Source organism: Biomphalaria glabrata, chromosome 9, assembly GCF_947242115.1.
Source record: "Biomphalaria glabrata chromosome 9, xgBioGlab47.1, whole genome shotgun sequence".
NCBI lineage: Eukaryota > Metazoa > Mollusca > Gastropoda > Planorbidae > Biomphalaria > Biomphalaria glabrata.
Genome location: NC_074719.1, coordinates 28,720,534 through 28,741,314, shown reverse-complemented (window position 1 = coordinate 28,741,314; position 20,781 = coordinate 28,720,534). Strand labels below are relative to the sequence as shown.

At 33.7% G+C, this 20,781-nt stretch overlaps 1 protein-coding gene across 2 annotated transcripts; it reads left to right on the top strand.

The window, feature by feature from the left end:
* The first annotated feature begins 51 nt into the window (after positions 1 to 51).
* LOC106056743 (transcription initiation factor IIB-like) lies at positions 52 to 18,423 on the top strand. 2 transcript variants are annotated; one of them, XM_013213584.2, is made up of 10 exons: positions 52 to 149; positions 8,098 to 8,205; positions 9,484 to 9,565; positions 9,674 to 9,781; positions 10,097 to 10,183; positions 14,178 to 14,307; positions 14,388 to 14,497; positions 15,177 to 15,271; positions 15,418 to 15,494; positions 17,952 to 18,423. In XM_013213584.2, exons 1-10 carry the CDS (start codon positions 130 to 132, stop codon positions 18,083 to 18,085), a joined length of 951 nt encoding a protein of 316 aa, XP_013069038.1. In that variant the 5' UTR covers positions 52 to 129; the 3' UTR covers positions 18,086 to 18,423. The 2 variants fall into 2 exon arrangements, with proteins under 2 accessions (XP_013069038.1, XP_055898769.1); XM_056042794.1 differs by lacking the exon at positions 52 to 149 and adding an exon at positions 3,899 to 3,945.
* Positions 18,424 to 20,781: the final 2,358 nt, after the last annotated feature.

Below are 20,781 nucleotides of genomic sequence, written 5' to 3'. Positions count from 1 at the left end.
TTTGTTCTGTTCCATCCATAGGCGCCATAGCTGTTTTTATTTTTAAAGGAAGTTCCTAACTGACGAATCGCATTTTTCGACAAATTGTATTAACTACTGTAGTTAAAACTCCCTAGTCTAGTAACAAAAATGACGTCGGGAGGTAGACAGTGAGTATTTCATACCGCTAGATTATTTCGATTATTAATGACAATAAAAATGAATTTAAAGGCACTTAATATAGAACCTATCTAGATCTATTAAGTATTTTAGTAAATCTAGAGACAGTATTAGCTCTCTAGTCTAGAGTAGGGAGTATCCATAGCATAGTGACGACATAGTCATAGTATAGTAAGTATACATACATGATACATAACATAGCCATATGATAATGATTAATCAGATTAATGGCATAATCCACTCACTATTCATCTATTGCCACTATTGGAGTTGGGAGTATCTGAGTATGCCCTCAGTATGCTCAGTAAAAATGACTCAATGAGTATTGCCACTAACCGGACGGTGACTAACCACTTCACTAAGTCCACTTCTACTACTTCTAGTAAAGTTCTAGTCTAGTAAGTCTAGCTGCTAGCTAGATCTAGTTCTACTCAAGTTCTAGTCTAGATCTAGAATCTAGAGTAGAGTTAGACTAACTTAGAGACAGTCTAGAGTATTCTGGAGAATGTTCGGTAATTCTGCAGGAGTTCAAGGGGCAGCCATCTTTGTTACTATTTTGTTATTGTTTATGTTCCAAAGAAATCCCAAGATAGTGTCTTAAAAAATACCAAGAATTAACATTACTTCCGTGTTTTCAAAGCAATGCTATTTTTTCTTTTAATTTTAACTTGGTGTCAATACAATACGTTTCTTATTGTTCTGTCTTCTTTTTAATTGTTAAATATTGTCTGAATCTACTCTGAATTATTCTGATTTTTTTTTACCACTATTTAAGTATTTTTATCGTCCTTTATCTATATGTCTTTTGAAATGACCCATAATATCTAAATGTATGGATCTTAAATTTAGATTTAGATCTATAAATGTAGATCTAGACCTAGAAAATTCTAGGGTATTAGTATACGACACTAGAAACGCTAAATTAGGTTTCTCTTATATTTTCAGAATATGCAGAAAAAAATGCAGATTACAAATATGTAATTTGTTTTCCTCGGAGATAAATAGTTTTTAAAATATATATTTTTAAGTTTTATTTCTTATTACCATATATTGTCATTGGAAATACGCCATTTTGGTTTTAAGGCTTAGTACTAGACTATCTCCCTTGAATTACTTGCCAACTTTTTTTCTGTTGCTGCTTTGTCTTTCTTTCTAGCAGCTATTAGATCTAATATTAAAATTCATTTAAAATGCAAACAATCTTTTGTACTTTGAAAAATAGCTAAAAATCGAAATTAAAATCATGTAGTTAAAGTAATAACAACAGACAAAAAAATTAATAGAAAAATAAAAAAAATAACTCTAAGCCTAACAAAATATCTTTTATTGGCAAAATAAAAGTAATTAAATAAATAGATACCGGTACCCTGACTTTAAATACATGAAAATAATAGACATTAAATGTTATTTAAAATATTAAAAGCATGCAAGAAAAAAATCAAATAGCTAAATAGATCTAATCTGAATAGATTGTAAGATGAAATATTAATCAACACTTAAAAATTTAGGCTAAAGCATCATGCTCCAAGCAGTGGATTTGACAAAAAACAGTTACATGTGGCCTCTTGTGGTACAACCACATCAAAGTGATTACCATTTGTATGCAATAGTGTTATGTTGCAGCATATATGGTTGTCTGTGTGAGATAGTATGTATGTGTTTGCATCATGAAATAAAGGTTTTAATAATAGCCATGAGTATTTTGTTTTGTTGTGGTTTGGTGAGAATGTATAGGTGTCTCTTTGCAGTAGTGTAGCAGCTGCAAGCATTTCTGCAGTTGTGGCCCATGTGGTATCTTTTTTCATCAGCTCCATATGCTGCTGTTAAAAAAAATATGGTAGCTATAAGTACAAGTTCTTTATCCTTCTCTTATTATGTACGGAAACTTATAATCATATTGAATGAAAAACAATGCACAATATAAGAACAAGCAATATCTACAACAAGGTAGAGAAAGTAACGATAGGACTGAAGAGTGGAAGGGAACTCCTTTTATAACAGATTCGGGAAATGTTACAATGGCATCACAGTTAGTAACCTTGTGATGGCTCCAAATAGGGATGGGGCGATGAAAATCAAAGGCTTTATCAAATCTCTTTAATGAGATGAAAGAGCTTCAAGATAAAAATAGTATGTCACTACTTCTGTGGACCAAATAGGGGAGGGGGACTAGAATCTATGACAGTCAGAGTGTATTTGTCATACGTAACTACTTCTTGATGTAACTACTTATAGACTGCCGGCCAACACGATATGATCCAACCACGGGAGTTTTAGTCGTACATAACTATCTGTAGAAGCTGGCCGACATTATAGGATACAACCAAGAGAGTTTTGATCGTGACATGGTTTATGTTGCGTCACGTTTCAGTCTTAGTCTCATCCGACGTAGACCTCAGTAGAACTCCATTTCGGTGAAACGAACCGACAAAGAAGGCGAAGAAGGATAAATTTTGACCAAGTAAAACACCGTACCTTGCCCTTCTCCCTTTATGAGCATACCAGCGATCCTAGCAGTAGATGACCTAATATGACCACGGCGCCGGCGAAGCTCTGAGCAGGGGAAGGTGATGTTACATCACACCTAGTTCTGCCGTAAAGACAAAGATCGCGTGTGACGGCCGACGCAGCGAGGGTTTAAAGGTACGTAAGAATAAACGGAGACAATCGCCACCTGTACGGTACGGCGGGAGAGAAAAACTTGCTTTGGACTCCGTAACGGAATGTAATACATGGGCGCTAGTGGATCCATGTGAAGAGAAGGGTTGGTAGGTGGAGTCGCTAACCCCCCCCCCCCCCCCCCCACAACTACACATCTTAAACAAATTTAGTGTAATAGGTGAGGATTTTTTTTTTAATGAACTCCGAAAGTAAAGATGCATAAATTATCCAAATAGTAGTGTATATGCTTCTTATCTATTTCTTTATACATTGGCTTTTGTTCCCCACTCTACGCAAAGTAAATTTCAGATTGTGAAACATGATAGTTTAACAGGTGCTACGTAACGTTTAACAAAGACGTTCGTGATCTAGTTACACTCGACCTATCCTCCCTCCAAGAGAGGTGGAGTGGTAAGAGTTATAAACACAGACAATAGTCCTATCTGATCATAAAACACACGCCAAACAATCTCTGGTAGACAGTAGACTCCACTCAGAAGACCTCACGGCGAAAGAGAAAGGGACACTGATCTGTGTCAGCTTCATAAAATTCTTTCTCTTCGTGGTGTGATTTTACGAAAATAGAGAGCGCTCAAATTTCGTTAGAAATGTATAGATCTAACTGTAGTCTTAATCATCAACAGATAAACATAAAAGTATTATTTCTTATAGTAATAAGTTTCCCATACTAGATCTATATCATTTATTGTCATTGCTCTAAAAAGATCACTAAGTCAGAATGCATAATTTTGTTCAAAAAATAATAATAATTAAACATAACATGTATATCTAGATGCGTGTTTCATTTCATTTAATTCATGCATATTTGTTTTTTATTTTATCATTATTTCGCTTTGCTTGGTGAGTTAATATATTAATTATAGATCTAATTGTTAACATATATTTTTTAATTAATAATTTCATAAGTAGAAAAAAAAAGAAGAAACAACAAGTTCATCGATTTATTAATAACATTTTATTTAGACCTTCATTTCAGTAAATACACTTAAAAAATCATAAGTTGACAGCATAAGAACAAAAACTCTCTTTAAAAAAAGTTATTAAAAGTTCAATATAGGTAAGGGAGATAAATATGCTTAACAAACAACATAGTGGTCGGCAAAGGTATCTGCGTATCTAAACTATTACCAATTCTAGATCTATAAATTTAGATCTAGATCTATAAATTTAGATCTAGATCTATAAATTTAGATCTATATCTATATGTATAGATCTAATATCATAATATGTTGTTATCTTTGTTGTTTTTTAACAAATGTTTGTATTTTTAATACTCATTTTTATATTAACTTGTTTTAAATGTAAATCTAAGCCTATTAGAATTTCGCCTTATGCTTAAAAAGAGGGAGATTGCTAGATCTAGCATATTTTTTAGCCACAAAAATAAAAACAAACAAAAACCCAAAACTGAGAGAAAACCCAAGATTTAAGATTACAGTCTAAACAATAACAAAGATGGCTGCCCCTTGAACTCCTGCAGAATTACCGAATGTTCTGTTGACGGTGTTGATAATCAAAGACAAATTAAATCATGATCATGATGTTTGTAGTGAAAGGTCAGACGCAATTTAAAATCATCTAGAATAATATAGTTATAGAATATAGAGTCTACTCTAGATCCGGGGTCGGCAACCTGCGGCTCGCGAGCCACATGCGGCTCTTTGGATGTGAAGCTGCGGCTCTTTCGTTCCATACGCAAATATTATTTATTTTGTCGAATTTTTTTTCAAAAAGTTCTGAATCGTTTAACGAGGATTAGGCACTGATTCTGTCTTCAGCCACTTGTACTCGCTTTTCACCACACCCCTTCCCCATTACAAGCGTTGTCACTGTAATCAGTCCGTAGGAAGCTCTTGAATGACGCCGTCGTCTGATGCTTCTATGTACGCTTTAATTAGCTTTCGGCTGTGACGTATAGTTTATTGTTTCAGGTAAATGAGTTAGAAGCGAATTATCTTCTCAAAGTTAGAAGCAATCTACAAGTAATGCTGATCTGGCAAACGATGGGGTACCAGTACGTACCACTAGAAATTGCACAAAAAGGCCAACCATTTACATATGGTATGTCAAAGACTGCTTTATACGTGCATCTGGAAAACATTTTCATGATTTCGAAAAACAAACTTGAAAAAAAAATCAAAGCTAAAACAGTATAAGATAGAATAGCTAAAATGTCTTTAAATGTAACATATTTGCAGGTGGAAGATATTCAATATTCTTCTGTCTTGTCACTTGCTATAGATGAGTTTTGCAACATAAAAGACAAGGATAAGTTAACCTTTTTGTCATGTATGTCTTCCCAAGTTCCAAAAGAAGAACTTGGATTGCTACTGCTCTGGAGACAAACTAGAGGGGATGATAGAGCGTATGCCGAGCAAAAATACCTTGAAGACATTAAAATCGTTTAAATAACAAGGAGCAACTAAGATTCTTCGAAGCAAAATAAATTGCGAAATTCTTACGTTTCACTGAATAATACACCACGAAGCGCTTTTAGACCAAACGATTCAGGCCAAAATAGTTGAGGTCATAATTTCGGTAAGATTGTTATTAGCATCTTGTCAAAAGCACTTAACCAACGTCAATTTAAAGAATTCTTAAGCGTATTCCGATCTCCTTCACAATAAAGTGTGAGATGGCTTTCCAAAGGTAAGGTGTTGAAACGTTTTGGTTTGTGCTTCAATGAATTAAATACATTCCTAAATGAAAAAGATATTTATCACCCTGAATTAGAGAACGACAAAAGGTTGCAAAAATTTTAACTTTACATAACAGCGAAATTAAATGAACTGAATGTTAAACCACAAGGAAATGGAAACCCAGCCGATGTTAGGGTAGAAGATTAGGCTTCTTTTTAAAAAAAAAAAATTATTGCAGAAGAGCGGTAAGTTACTTTTTTTCAATGTCTAAAGAAATATCGCGATAAGATCAGTGCAACTGTTGACACGAATTACTTCAGCACAGTTACAAAAAATATATAATTCAAAGATGAATTTGTTGACAGTTTTCTATGACAGTTATAAAGAATTACAAAGTAACAAAATCATTCTAGCATTACTAGTAAATCAACACATATAGTAACCAAATCCACATTGATCCATTTGAAATTGATACTGGATTTCTAGAAATGCCATTGATTGAAAGTAAAACTTTGTGGAGTTCAAAATCTATAGAGTTGAAAAGCAAGTTGGAAGAGTTGAAAGTCCAGAAATGCATGTACGTAACGCAACAGGTGGACATCTTCAAAAAAAAAAAATGTCGCGAGTTGATTCGGCGCAAGGAATAATCTTCCAGTTTGCAACATTGAGGTGAAGAAGTTTGCATTTCGAGTGCTATATTCGGATCTATATATTCGTCCGAGCAAGCGTTCTCTTGCATGATATTATTAAAAGTAAGAAGCCAACAAACAAATGAAAATTTAGAGTCGTGTTTGAAACTAAAAAACAACAAAGTTATGAGCCAAATGTATTTAACTTTCTAAAACCAAAGCCATCGCTCCCATTGAATTTGTTTAATTGTTTGTTATTGAAGTACAAATTAGTGTTGCAAATAAATGTTTAACTGCTTTATTTGCTACCAACATAAACAAAACAATTATCTAATAATGCCATATATATATATATTATCTACTGCTGTGAAAACACTACTTATATATGAATAAATAAATATTTTGTCTTATGAAAACATTCTTTTTTTTTTTTTCATTAAACAAACAGTAATGTGAGTACTACGTATTGTTGGCAAGGAAAAAAAAAAACGTTGTGGCTCTTTAAAATTAAAAAATTTTGTAAATTGTAATTTTTGGCTCTTCCGACTCAAAAGGTTGCCGACCCCTGCTCTAGATCTAGATCTCTACTATAGAATATAAATCTAGATTAATCTAGAATTAGAATAGATTGATCTAGATCTAGTTAAAATGAATCATCATTGTTAAATCAATATGAATAATATAAAACTTCGTTAAATTAATCTTTCTGAGTTTCTTTTTAATCAATATTTTTTTATTTTAATTATAGATTATCTTAATTAATTAATTCTAAAGATTAATTATCTAAATCTAGATAGATAGATTCTAGAATATTCTAGATAGATAGTCTAGTATTTCATACAATTTAAACATTGTTTCTAAATGCAATGAAATGAAAATTATATGACATTCAATTAGAATTTTCTGACATGTAGGCTTTTGAGTGAATCAACACCTATTGATGCCTAGTACTAGGCACTTATTTCTCATCTTTTTCTCATCTTTGAATTAATAAAAAAGAGGACTTAATCTTAATCTACTATTAATAGTACTTATTACTAGTCTGAATAGGTTGCCATATAGCAACTAATGCTATGGAAGTACCAAGTTCTCCATTGTTACAGAAAGTTAATTGGGAACGAGAATCAAATAATATTAATTTCACTAATACAAGACTGCAATTTTAAGACAGAAAAATGTATGTGAATATCCTTGATGTGACAGTTTCTGACATTCAATACTGAAGATAATTACAACCTAGCCCAAACCTCCTGCATGGGAAGCACACTAGGATTAAACTATCAGGATGAAAGTGCATACCACTACCATGTCTTATGAATATGCATCAATTTTCACTAAGCATTTGCACCTTAATAGTTCAGATATCTAAATATATTGTGTGTCACGTATACCTCTGTCTCTCTCTCTCTCTTTCATGTTCAAGTTAGATGTCAAGTTGTTTATTTACTTAAGCTGGTTGCATTTCAGTTGTAATGAAAAGTCAAGTGCTTTTGCATCCTTGTAATATAACTTGATTTCAAAATTAATAAAGCACAAACAAATCTAGGTAGGAATAGAAATTCAGAACACAGGTTATGATCTGTGATTTAATAACAACTCTTTGAAACAGACTGTAAAGGTATACCCAGGAACTCTTTGAAACAGACTGTAAGGGTATACCCAGGAACTCTTTCATTTGCCCTTGAAACTTTATTTACGACAAACAATAAAAAAACACTTTCTCTGGTATTTTTTATTGTGTTGTTTTGGCATATCCTCGTTCTCAGTGGCTAAGAATATTTATGTAATGTTGCACTAATATAATTTAATTAACCTTTAAGTTGACCTATGGATCTAAATGACTAGTCAAACTCCCTACAGTTAATGGAGAGGCTGTGGATCCAGTAGGATTTGTTTCTTAACTTAACCTAACTAAAGCCAGTTCTTTAGCAGCACACTATTATTACAAGCTTAAAATATAAAAATTTTTTGCCTTTAACAATATTTAGATTGTCAGCCCAAGTGTTTTGTCGAGAGCATCCTGACACTCCATTGGTGGAAGACTACCATGCTGGAGACATGATTTGTTCTTTATGTGGTTTAGTGGTTGGAGACAGGTACATCTCTAGACATTATGTCTTTGTTTGGAAAGTACACTTGTATTTGCAGCTAGTCATAGTTGAAGTGAACTTTTTAAACTCATATTAGGTATTCTTAAAGTCCTTATAAAAACCTATTGAAAAATTATTATTATAGATTTAATGCTTAGTTTTGCTTTAAAAATATTTAAATGGTATTTTTCTTAAAGCTGAATTTTATATGAAAATGAAACCTGGTTATTTTAAATTTTTCTACATTTCTGAATAAAAATTATAAGTAAAATGAATTTTTTAAAAATTGTAGATCATTTGGTTCTGGAATATAATTGTAGGTAATGGATGATTTTTGCACTAACAAATCATATTCTACTAAACTTTTAAGGGATTGGTTTTATATGTTCAGGTTTTATGCATCATAAAAAGGTTCCCCTTTCTTATCTTTATAGGAGAAGAATATATATGTAATATAGACCCTGTTAAAATCTTCCTTTTAATCTTATTTTCTTTCCTAAATTATTTTCCACATTTGGATAGAATGAATTTTTCTGCACTTTCAGAGTGCACTAGCATGCTTTGGTTAAAATCTTAACTATTTTGTTTATTAAATATTTGTTATAGAATTAAAGGAGAACTCATGCCCTTTTGTATAAGACAAATGAATATTTATGAAAGCAAAAATTATTTTTTATATTTTTTTTTTATATGGAAATAAAAAATGAAAACTTACATATTTTGGGCAGGTCTCTGAGTTTTATTCTAGATCCAATATGGGAGAAAAAAAAAAAATATATATATATTATGATCCAAATGAATAGAAAATATTTTAACACTATTTATTCATTCTTTCACAAAACTTTATATATAACTTATTTAAAAACACATAAAATGATTATCTAGAGTTCATTATCTCATATGACTACCATCCAGAAATCATCTAAAGAAAATAAAGCCTTTTTAAGCCCACACTCTTTAAATACATCTTTCTATGTAAAAAACATTGAAAATAGGAAATTCCAGATCTTAAGCATAGAGAAACTATTCAACGTAAAGTTTGAAGAAATTTAGAACATATAGGGTAGAAAAAAAAAAAAATTCATTAGAAAGCACTGGCAATGCCAGCATTGATCCACACACTAGGACCGTGTCAAACTGACGTTAAGAAGTCTAAGCGAAATGAATTTTTTTCTTGTCACATAATACATTTTCAAGAACATTTTCGTATTCCTAGATTAATTTAATGAGAAGTTATCTTGCATGTTGTACATACTTTGAATGAACTGTCAACAATTTCCTCAGAGTTATTGATGTTGGATCAGAATGGAGAACGTTTAGTAATGAGAAAAACTCCAAAGACAACTCTCGTGTTGGTGCAGCTGAGGTAAATCTTGGTCATTAAAGTATTGCGCTTGCCTATGACAATTACTTTTTCTAAAGGCTTGTATTACATCAGATTATCTAATGATATTGTTCTCTTTTGTGATACCAGAATCCACTATTTGATGGAAGTGACATGTCAACCATGATTGCTACAGGGACTGCAAGTGACAGCCTTAAAGATGAATTTGGAAAACCTATGTATAGAAACAGACGAACGGTGAATTTCTTAGTGCAATTAGAGCTTGCCTCTTTTTACCTAAGATAAAATATTTATCTTTTTAAAATCACTTCAAGGTGAACAGTATTCTTAGTCTATCCAGTATTGCCAACAGATTAAAGTTATTAGAGCATTTAAAAAAATAACTGTATTAGTAATACTGTAGCTTCATAAAAAATTTCTAATCTATCATTTTAAGTACATATCATTTTCAACTAGAACTGTAATAGAACTATCAGGTGCTACTATAACTGTTGATACCACCTGCCAGCAATATCTAATGTTTTGTAATGATTGTAATCATGTCTGTTCTAGATCAATAGTTCAGACAGAGCATTGTTTACAGCAATTAGAGAAATCAATCAAATGGCTGACAGATTGAATCTTCCCAAGATGTTAGTGGTAAGTGTTGTTTCTGAAGGCTTTGACTCCCCATCATAGTAGCCCAGTTCCATAGAAATAGAAGACAGCCCACTAGCAATAATACTAGCACACTTACATCATAGTAGCCCAGTTCCTTAGAAATAGAAGACATCCCACTAGCAATAATACTAGAACACTTACATCATAGTAGCCCAGTTCCTTAAAAGTAGAAGACAGCCCACTAGCAATAATACTAGCACACTTACATCATAGTAGCCCAGTTCCTTAGAAATAGAAGACAGCCCACTAGCAATATAGCAATAATACTAGCACACTTACATCATAGTAGCCCAGTTCCTTAAAAATAGAAGACAGCCCACTAGCAATAATACTAGCTCACTTACATCATAGTAGCCCAGTTCCTTAGAAATAGAAGACAGCCCACTAGCAATAATACTAGCACACTTACATCATAGTAGCCCAGTTCCTTAGAAATAGAAGACAGCCCACTAGCAATAATACTAGCACACTTACATCATAGTAACCCAGTTCCTCAGAAGTGAAGTAGAAGACAGCCCACTAGCAATAATACGGTTCCACGACAATTCGTTCACTGACATTTCGTTCACCGACAAATCGTTCACGACTTTTCGTTCACCAGACATTTCGTTCACCAGACAATTCGTTCACGCGACATATCGCTCACGGACTATTCGCTCACAGACAACTTGTTCACCGACAACTTGTTCACTGACAGTTGGTTCACGACTAATTGTTCACGCGACTATTCGTTCACGGCACGGACAAATTGTTCACAGACAAATCGTTCACTGGATAGTAACATAGCGTTAATTTTATATATTTTCGTCGCGTGTTAAATTTATTTACATTAAAACTTTTGTAGCTATTATTTCCAAATGCAAAAAAATTCTAGAGATCAGGTCTAATCCGAGTTTATTAAATTTCGTTGTTGTTGTTGTTGTTAATATTTTGTTAATGAGGACAGTATGTGATAAAAATTATACTTAAAATAAAAAAAATAAAAAAGAGATCTTACAAGCTAGCTGAAAAATGTAAACGGGCCCTCACTTTACTATAGGTAACATTTTTACTTTCACCTTTAATATACCTTTACACCCCCCTCTTTTTTTGTTCATCTACCGGGAATCTACCCATTCATCTGGATACTCTAGTTAACACCTAGTGGAGTGCTAGACAGACTTGCTCCTCTGGAAGTAATAAAACTTTATTGGACATTGCCTATACACATGTTCTATCTGTTAACATTGAAAATATCTACTAGACACTATAGTATAGTACTTTCCATCAAGTTTAAAAGAAGTTTTATTTTATTTTTATTTTAGTTAACTTATTTCTATATGTGATTGATTGCTTGGACTTCAATAACAATTTTATTGAAACAATTTTATTTTGTTGTATTGCGATAAATTATAATTTTTTGATTGGGAACCAAAATATTTCCTATATATATATAGTGTTGTACATGTAATTAGTTGTTTTTTTCTGAGATGTCTTAATTGATAAGTATTAACCTTAGATCTGTATCTAGTACGTGACGTTCAGAGTTGAACAGTGAAATCATATATTGTACCAAATCTAGTACCATTGTTAAAAAGCTAAATTATCTCTCTGAGCTAGTCAGGAAAACCAGCGACTTGGCAGAATGCATGACGCGTAGGACGTAATCATCTTCTTTTTGAAGAAACGTCTGTATTATATAAGATAAGATTTGTTTTTGTTATAAAGATATCAATAAAATGGGTATGTTAATTAAACATCTGGACCGCTATTAAGAAGATAAGCAAATATGGGTAGGTCGAACAAGACTACATGATGGACATGAGTGTCAAAGAAGGCCTACATGTTGAAAGTAAAAATGTTACCTATAGTAAAGTGAGGTCCCATTTAAATGTTTCAGCTTGCTTGTAAGATCTCTTTTTTCTTTTCAGTATAATTTTTTATCACATACTGTCCTCGTTAACAAAATATTAACAACAAACAAACAAAAATTTACAAAGAATTTTGGATCAGGACCGATCTCTAGCAATTTTTTGTTTTTGGAAATATCCAGTGAACGATTTGTCTGTGAACGATTTGTCTGTGAACGAATTGATAGTGAACGATTTGTCGCGTGAACGATTTGTCGTGAACCAACTGTCGGTGAACAAGTTGTCTGTGAGCGAATAGTCGCGTGAACGAAATGTCTGGTGAACGAAATGTCTGGTGAACGAATAGTCGCGTGAACGAAAAGTCGTGAACGATTTGTCGGTGAACGAAATGTCAGTGAACGAATTGTCGTGTCCCCCAATAATACTAGCACACTTACCTCATAGTAGCCCAGTTCCTTAGAAATAGAAGACAGCCCACTAGCAATAATACTAGCACACTTACATCATAGTAGCCCAGTTCCTTAGAAATAGAAGACAGCCCACTAGCAATAATACTAGCACACTTACATCATAGTAGCCCAGTTCCTCAGAAGTGAAGTAGAAGACAGCCCACTAGCAATATAGCAATAATACTAGCACACTTACATCATAGTAGCCCAGTTCCTTAGAAATAGAAGACAACCCACTAGCAATAATACTAGCACACTTACATCATAGTAGCCCAGTTCCTTAGAAATAGAAGACAGCCCACTAGCAATAATACTAGCACACTTACATCATAGTAGCCCAGTTCCTTAAAAGTAGAAGACGGCCCACTAGCAATAATACTAGCACACTAACATATAGTAGCCCAGTTCCTTAGAAATAGAAGACAGCCCACTAGCAATAATACTAGCACACTTACATCATAGTAGCCCAGTTCCTCATAAGTGAAGTAGAAGACAGCCCACTAGCAATATAGCAATAATACTAGCACACTTACATCATAGTAGCCCAGTTCCTTAGAAATAGAAGACAGCCCACTAGCAATAATACTAGCACACTTACATCATAGTAGCCCAGTTCCTTAGAAATAGAAGACAGCCCACTAGCAATAATACTAGCACACTTACATCATAGTAGCTCAGTTCCTTAGAAATAGAAGACAGCCCACTAGCAATAATACTAGCACACTTACATCATAGTAGCCCAGTTCCTTAAAAGTATAAGACAGCCCACTAGCAATAATACTAGCACACTAACATCATAGTAGCCCAGTTCCTTAGAAATAGAAGACAGCCCACTAGCAATAATACTAGCACACTTACATCATAGTAGCCCAGTTCCTTAGAAATAGAAGACAGCCCACTAGCAATAATACTAGCACACTTACATCATAGTAGCCCAGTTCCTTAGAAATAGAAGACATCCCACTAGCAATAATACTAGAACACTTACATCATAGTAGCCCAGTTCCTTAGAAATAGAAGACAGCCCACTAGCATTAATACTAGCACACTTACATCATAGTAGCCCAGTTCCTTAGAAATAGAAGACAGCCCACTAGCATTAATACTAGCACACTTACATCATAGTAGCCCAGTTCCTTAGAAATAGAAGACAGCCCACTAGCATTAATACTAGCACACTTACATCATAGTAGCCCAGTTCCTTAAAAGTAGAAGACAGCCCACTAGCAATAATACTAGCACACTTACATCATAGTAGCCCAGTTCCTTAGAAATAGAAGACAGCCCACTAGCAATAATACTAGCACACTCACAATCGGTCTGTCACAGGAACATCTTTCTTCTCTTTCATTGCAGAGATGATTTCAATGAAAGAGCAGTTTTGAGATAACCAATAGGATAATACAAAGATAAGAAATCAGACATCATGACGTCAGAAATCTGTTAGAAAAACTTTGTTTGTGTTTCCCTTACAGTTGTTATTCCCTCCCCTTGCAGTTGAAGTGTCTGTTTCTTCTTTTTCTTCTTATTTGGGTTAGACGTGATTATACACATTTAATTAAACAATCATAACAAAATAATAGTTAGTGATTGGCAATCATTTTAGTACCTATCATTCTGAAAGCTTTGTAACTTCTTTGAATTTTAATGTTCTAACATAAACCATCTTTCTAGGATCGAGCTAGTACCCTGTTCAAACAAGTTCATGACAGTAAAGCATTGAAAGGGCGAAGTAATGATGCCATTGTCTCTGCCTGTATGTACATTGCTTGCAGACAAGAGGGAGTACCAAGAACCTTGAAAGGTAGATAGTGTTTTGTCATAGGATAATAAAGATTTTGTTTTATAATTACCCTGACCTTTTAATATCTGATTGATGTTTAGAAATCTGTGCTGTGTCGAAGATAAGTAAAAAGGAAATTGGACGTGTTTTTAAACTGATCCTGAAGAATTTGGAAACCAATGTTGATCTGATCACAACAGGTGACTTTATGGTAAGTTTTGAACACACCATAATTCAATCAGTATCTTAAAATATAGTATTGATTTTTGTGAAGATTGACGCATTTTATTATTAAAGTTTTCAAATAAATTGTTCTAATGTCATGACCTAGTCTAGTGTAGTGTTAAAGGAGTATTTTTTACTTAATGACTTTCAAGCTTTGTTTACACAAATATTAGCTTTTAGAAAATGTTTGCCATCTTCAAAAAAGACTGTAGATTCTGTCAGCACATAAGACTCTCTGACCTCACCTCCCTTGGTGTAGGCTTCCTAGGCAGAGCAAGCTATTATGGCACAGCCATTGTCCCGCTTGCTCGTGTTTTAATTAGCTGAGGCCAAATTTTGACTCATGGTGACCTTGCTGTAAGGAGGTAGAGGAAACTATTTCTCAGATTCTTCTCAACTGCACCAGACTAACTGATCTCCATCTCGACAGGTCTGGGAAACATGCATGCACAGTGCATAACAGCAGGGTTTCTGTCCACGGCTTTTGCAAGAGAGCTTAATAAAGATGAGGATTATTGCTTTAATATATTCTTCATAAAAGGATCACAAAGTCCACCACTCATATCTTTAGTACTTTGAATAAGAGTATCAATTCCAACTCAGTACACTCAGTAACAATAAAATTGGAAGATCTAAAACTCTTGCTCTTGTTTATTCTAACCCAGTCTAGATTTTGTTCCAACTTATGTTTGCCTGCATCAGTTCAGAAAGCTGCAACACATATAGCAAGAAAAGCTGTTGAGATGGATCTTGTGCCTGGGTAAATTAACTATTTTTTTCTCTCCATTTTTTACCCTACACTTATTAGATTCATAATGTGACCCCTATTTGTGTTACGCAAAAAAAAAACAAATAGTTACATTTGAACTATTTGGCTAATAACCTTTTTTTTATAATTTTACTTAGCCGAAGTCCAATATCTGTTGCTGCTGCTGCCATTTATATGGCATCACAGGCCTCTGAGGACAAGAAGACAGCTAAAGGTAACAATTCATTCAAGTGGCAGATTACATTTTATTTTAATTTCAATATGATAATATATTATTTATCATGAATCCCTGCCAGATGTTGTGCATGAATTCTGCTACTTAGGCTCCACAATCAAAGATGACTTTTCCCTAGGATATCAAAAAGTTCATTGGGAAAGCTGCTTCAACCTTCTATAGACAAAATTTGCATGTCTGTAGAAAATAATAAACTCTCCAAGAAAATTAAGATGCATGTCTACAGCACTGGTGTCCTGAGTACCCTACTGTACAGTAGCTAAACATATATCACATATGTGAAGCAAGAGCACAAACACATTCCACTTGCATTGTCTTCCCCATATCTTGAAAATAACATGGCCAGACAGAATGAGCAACACTGGGGTAGTTCATTGCTGAGATTGCATCAGTATATATTCCACCCTCAGACATTGCCATCCTATATGGAGGACAAATGAATTTCCAAAGTCATTCTCTATGGGCAACTCTCAAAAGAAAAATTGGTTGTCCCCACTTCCAATACATAGATGCAATAAAACGTGACATTAAAACAGTGGATATTCATGTTGATTAACTATAGACATAGCCCTAGAAATGGTGACTAAGAAAGCTATGGACAGCCAAAAAGTATTGGCATCCTCTACTGCCAAATCAAATGCCACTTTCACCTGCATTTTATGGGGACAGGAATGTTTCTACAGAAAATGGCCTCTACAGTCACATCAAAAGGTGCTCCACATGGATGAACCGTAGTTGTTCTAAGACTGAAGGCCAATGAATAAAGCATAGAGTACTTAACAGACTTAAGTGCTAAATGTTTCTTTACCACAAGGCAGATAACTGCTGTTGTTCAAATTGTTCTTTTTAGATGACTCAGTTGAATGGCAGAGATTCAGTGACGTAGAACTGGGTGTTTGTCAACATTTTTTTTTGCTCTTCAGTTCATGTGTTATGTCATTGCAATCACTTCACTTCAATAGGTATTATTTGGATAGAACAAAAAAAAGGAGTTTTCCAGGACAAACAAAAATGTACGATGGGGTGGAGTTATTAAAACTAACTGCATTTTCTTATTTTACTCTAGAATCTAACATATATTTAATTTTATTTCAAAGGAAAATGAATTGGTTACAAAAGTTTTAGAAAATAAATTATTCAAGGAAATATTTTTTTTATTGAGTTTAAACTGAGTATGGAAAAAGAAAATATATTTTAAAAAATTGATTAAAATTGATACCGGTACTGAAAGATTTAACCTTTTAATTATACATTTAATCCATAAAATTTGAAAAATCACAAAACTTCACACATTATGTCACTTTCTATTTCATTAATGGTGAACAAATGCACTAAGAAATTGTTTTTTTTTTTTTTTGGTACTGTAATTTAAACTGAAAAGAAGAACCACTAACACAATTTTGTCTTTTTGTTCCTACATCCCATTGACTACCAAAAAAAAAAAATAACAATCACTGTCACATCTGGAAAATAAAAATACGAGAATGAAATACAAAGTTTAACTTTATGAAGAGAGCTAAATAAATATCTTCTAAGTAACTTTCTGAGAGTGAAATAAATATTATCTACCAAGTTACTTTTTGAGAGTAATGCTGCACTCACCAGCACTAGCGAAGTTACTCCCTGAGCACTGAAAGAGTTAATAAGAAAGTTATTGTTGAAATGGTGAACAGAACTTCAAATGTTTAATTTTGTATGTCTGCATAGTACAAAATCAAATGTTCATTTGAAATTAATTTGAGCTTTTATGGCCTAAATATTGCCATTTCTGAAGTGTCCTATATTATTGTCAAAAGAATTCTCTTTGAAACGGATTATTTTAAGATAATTTGTTGTTAATCACTTTTTCTTTCTAAAATAAATATTTTTAATTTATCAGAATTTCATTCTAAGAGATAAATTTTAAATATCCTTATAAACACCCATTTGAAATATCACAATAGCTCCTGTGAAGTATCACTATAACTTGTTTGCAGTATCACAATGGCTCCTTTGAAGCATCACAATAGCGTATTTGCAGTATCACAATGGCTCCTTTGAGTATCACAACAGCTATTTGCAGTATCACAATGGCTCCTTTGAAGTATCACAGTAGCTCCATTGAAGTATCACTGTATTGATTTGGGTGAAAGTACAATTGTTTAAGTTCAGCCTTGATAATGACACTATTTGTTTGTTAACTCAGTACTTTAAGGCCTAACTAATGAACATGGTGCTGAGCCCACCTTACATCTGTAAGACACTTGTTAAGCAATTGTTTTTAATTTTAACCTAAGATGAACTCTTAAATTTAACCAGTAGAGTTTGACCTTCCATTTAGTTTATTTTTATGTTATGTTGATTATGTCTCCTAGCAAGATTTGTAAACTATTGTTGACAAATTGAACAATTTGGCTAGAGAATTGAAGTGTTTTAAAAAGTTCTTAACTTTTTCAGAAATTGGTGACATTGCTGGTGTAGCTGAAGTAACCATCAGGCAGTCCTACAAGTCAATGATTCCAAAAGCAGAGGAATTATTCCCCAAAGACTTCAAGTTTTATACACCAATAGATGCCCTGCCAGCCAACTGAAGTTATTAAGACAAGACAATTGTATTACCTAACAAAAAAAAACTAATTATCTCAAATCAAAGTTTCAAATCAAATTGTTTTCACATGTCTCATTGTCTGCATGAAACACTTTTCCTTTTTTTTTTCTATGCCATAAAAATGTTTGTAAATTACATAGAAACTAAATAATTGAGAGTGCAATAAAAATTGGGAAATTCTGTTTCTAAACATAGAGAGGTGTTCACAGGTGTAGAAATACACTTTGTATGTAAATGATGTCATTTGTAAATCATTTGTTTTCTCACACACATTATAGTTTAATATTTTTAGTCAGTGATGAATAAACTGATTATAAACCATAGTTTGTTGTTAATTTTGTGTGAATATAGTCCAGTCCAATTGTCTTGCAGAAAAAAATACCAATCATTTTCATAGTTATATGAAATTGAACAATTAAGAATTGTTTAGCTAGTCTTTCGTGTCATGAAATGAGATTTTTATGGAGCTTGAACATTATAAAAGGACATGGGTAGACAACTCTATTTGATCTTTTTTTATACTTGTGAATGATAGCACCCATTGCAATGCCAACACACACACCAGCTGCCCAAACAATTGTATTCATGTATGAATAGACTTTTGAACAAGCAAAATATTTTTCTAAATACTCCACATTTACAGCCATATATATAATGTAAGATTTATTTCCCTTTTTGATATTTAATTAACTAATTGGTTAATTTTTTTTATTGCTTCCTGTTTTGCTTGGAACAAAGTTTCCACTTGATCCAACAGTGGGAGAAAGAACGTGTTCAAACATGTGTACCACACTGACAGAGCTGATAAAGAGCTTTGTACAAATGTCGATGATTATACTAGCCAGAAAGTTTATCATTTGAAGCATTCCCTTCCCTGAGTTACAGATAACTGGCCTTCATGCAGGTGTGGTTGGACCTACAATCATGGTATGGCTTTTATTCAATTGAAATGGAAAACATTTAAAAGCATGCTAAAACATTTAAAAGCTCATTACAAATTACTACAATCTGGCTTCCATAGCAACAGATGAATTCAAATGTTTGTGTTTAAGACCATAGGTAAATGAAGAACATTTCATCGAAATACGTGTCAGGGGTTCTATTATATATATGCTGCTGCTGCTTGTCTCTTGTCTTGTGTTTCTTGACTTTGTTCCTGTGGCTCACTAGCGGGTTTCTTGCATATTAAATAATACTTTCTTGGTTATTCAATTATAATTCAATACTTGCTTAACTCAAATACGAACACTTAATATACATCAACTCTAACTCCTTATATTCACGAATATCGATAATACTTAATAAAGCACACAATTATATCACTCTTATGAAATACACAAAACACCAGTCCATCAACTTATAAATATATAAATGCATATATACCAGTCCAGGAAGTAAACGTCCAACCTTCCTGGACCGGGAGCAAGACCATACTGACTTAACACATTCTATCGCACATTCAACGAAGACTTAATCACTCAGTTCACAACACGTGCAACACTTAGCATTCATAACAAGGGGATATAACAATCACACCAAAATATTAAACTAACATTCATTCTCGCCATACCTCTCCCTGACAATACGGTTAGGCTAGGATATTTACCAACGAAAAGAAGAAGTATTCATTTGGCATCCTTAAATGGTTAAAAGTTGGACTCGTTGAACCCTAAACAGAAATCTTGGTCACACACAGACCTATCATTTAGTTTGTTGGGACACCAACATGATCTGTCTTTCTACATTCATATCTGTCTTTTGCTTTGATTAGAATCTCTTTCTATGGCAGGCCCGTCCATTCTTTGATGTTGTCTTCCCAGAGCTCCAGCGTTCTGCCTCTTCTTCTTTTCCCTGGTACTTTTTCCTGCAGAAAAATATTGCGAGACTTGGTGATCCTGTGATATGGTCATAAAGTTTAAGTTTGGGTTTTTTGACAGTGGTTAGCAGGTCATTGGGGCAGACGGGGAACTGGAAAGGAGTAACACTATTGAGTGAATCATAAGGCTGAGCTATCAGGACATAGCTTGATGCTATTCGCAAATGTCGATAGTGCGGAAACAGATGAGTTGATTGAGCACCACAAAAAGTTTTTAAGTCTGGAGCGGACTGGTTATATGGGCATTAGGTGGGGCGGCACCCGAAATTTGCTTTTCTAGGTAAGAGAGTGTTCCTTGTGATTGCACTCAGAGGACGGCACAGACCTGTTACATCATCAGAAAATCTCACATTGGATAGTGTTAAGGGACTTGATGAATTTTGTTTTTCTTTAACAACTCTTGATCCTGGTAGTGCCTGAGAATGAAGTTCCAAGTTCCAATACTATTCAGCTGATGATGTTCTATTCGGGATCAAGGGACAGTGTCGTATTTCACGTTACGTGCTCCTGCAGAGTGGTCACATCTAACGCTAAGTCGTCTGCGCCGGGTACTTGCTTGTTTATTGTGTTGTGTCTCTTGACCTTTGTTCTCCAGCTGGTTTTGTGTGAGGTGGTTGGTGGTAGAGAGAGAGCGAAACAAGCGTGAGTTCTATCAATATTTGTTACCCAAAGTCCACTTTCCCTGAATGCCCGGTTTTGTTAACACGGTAAAATGTATTCTATTGATGAAATAATTGATCTGTTGTGGGGTTTTAAACCCTTTAGCTGTGCTCATAGAATTTGGGGATTGTTGCTCGCTTTAG

What these genes read in the sequence shown, in the direction of transcription:
- LOC106056743 (XM_056042794.1), top strand. Translation starts at nt 3,914, where the DNA reads ATGCTTAACAAACAACATAGTGGTCGGCAAAG. An exon ending in TGTATAGAAACAGACGAACG is followed by an intron (nt 9,782 to 10,096) that starts GTGAATTTCTTA and finishes TGTCTGTTCTAG; the next exon opens with ATCAATAGTTCAGACAGAGC. An exon ending in TCACAACAGGTGACTTTATG is followed by an intron (nt 14,498 to 15,176) that starts GTAAGTTTTGAA and finishes ATTCTAACCCAG; the next exon opens with TCTAGATTTTGTTCCAACTT.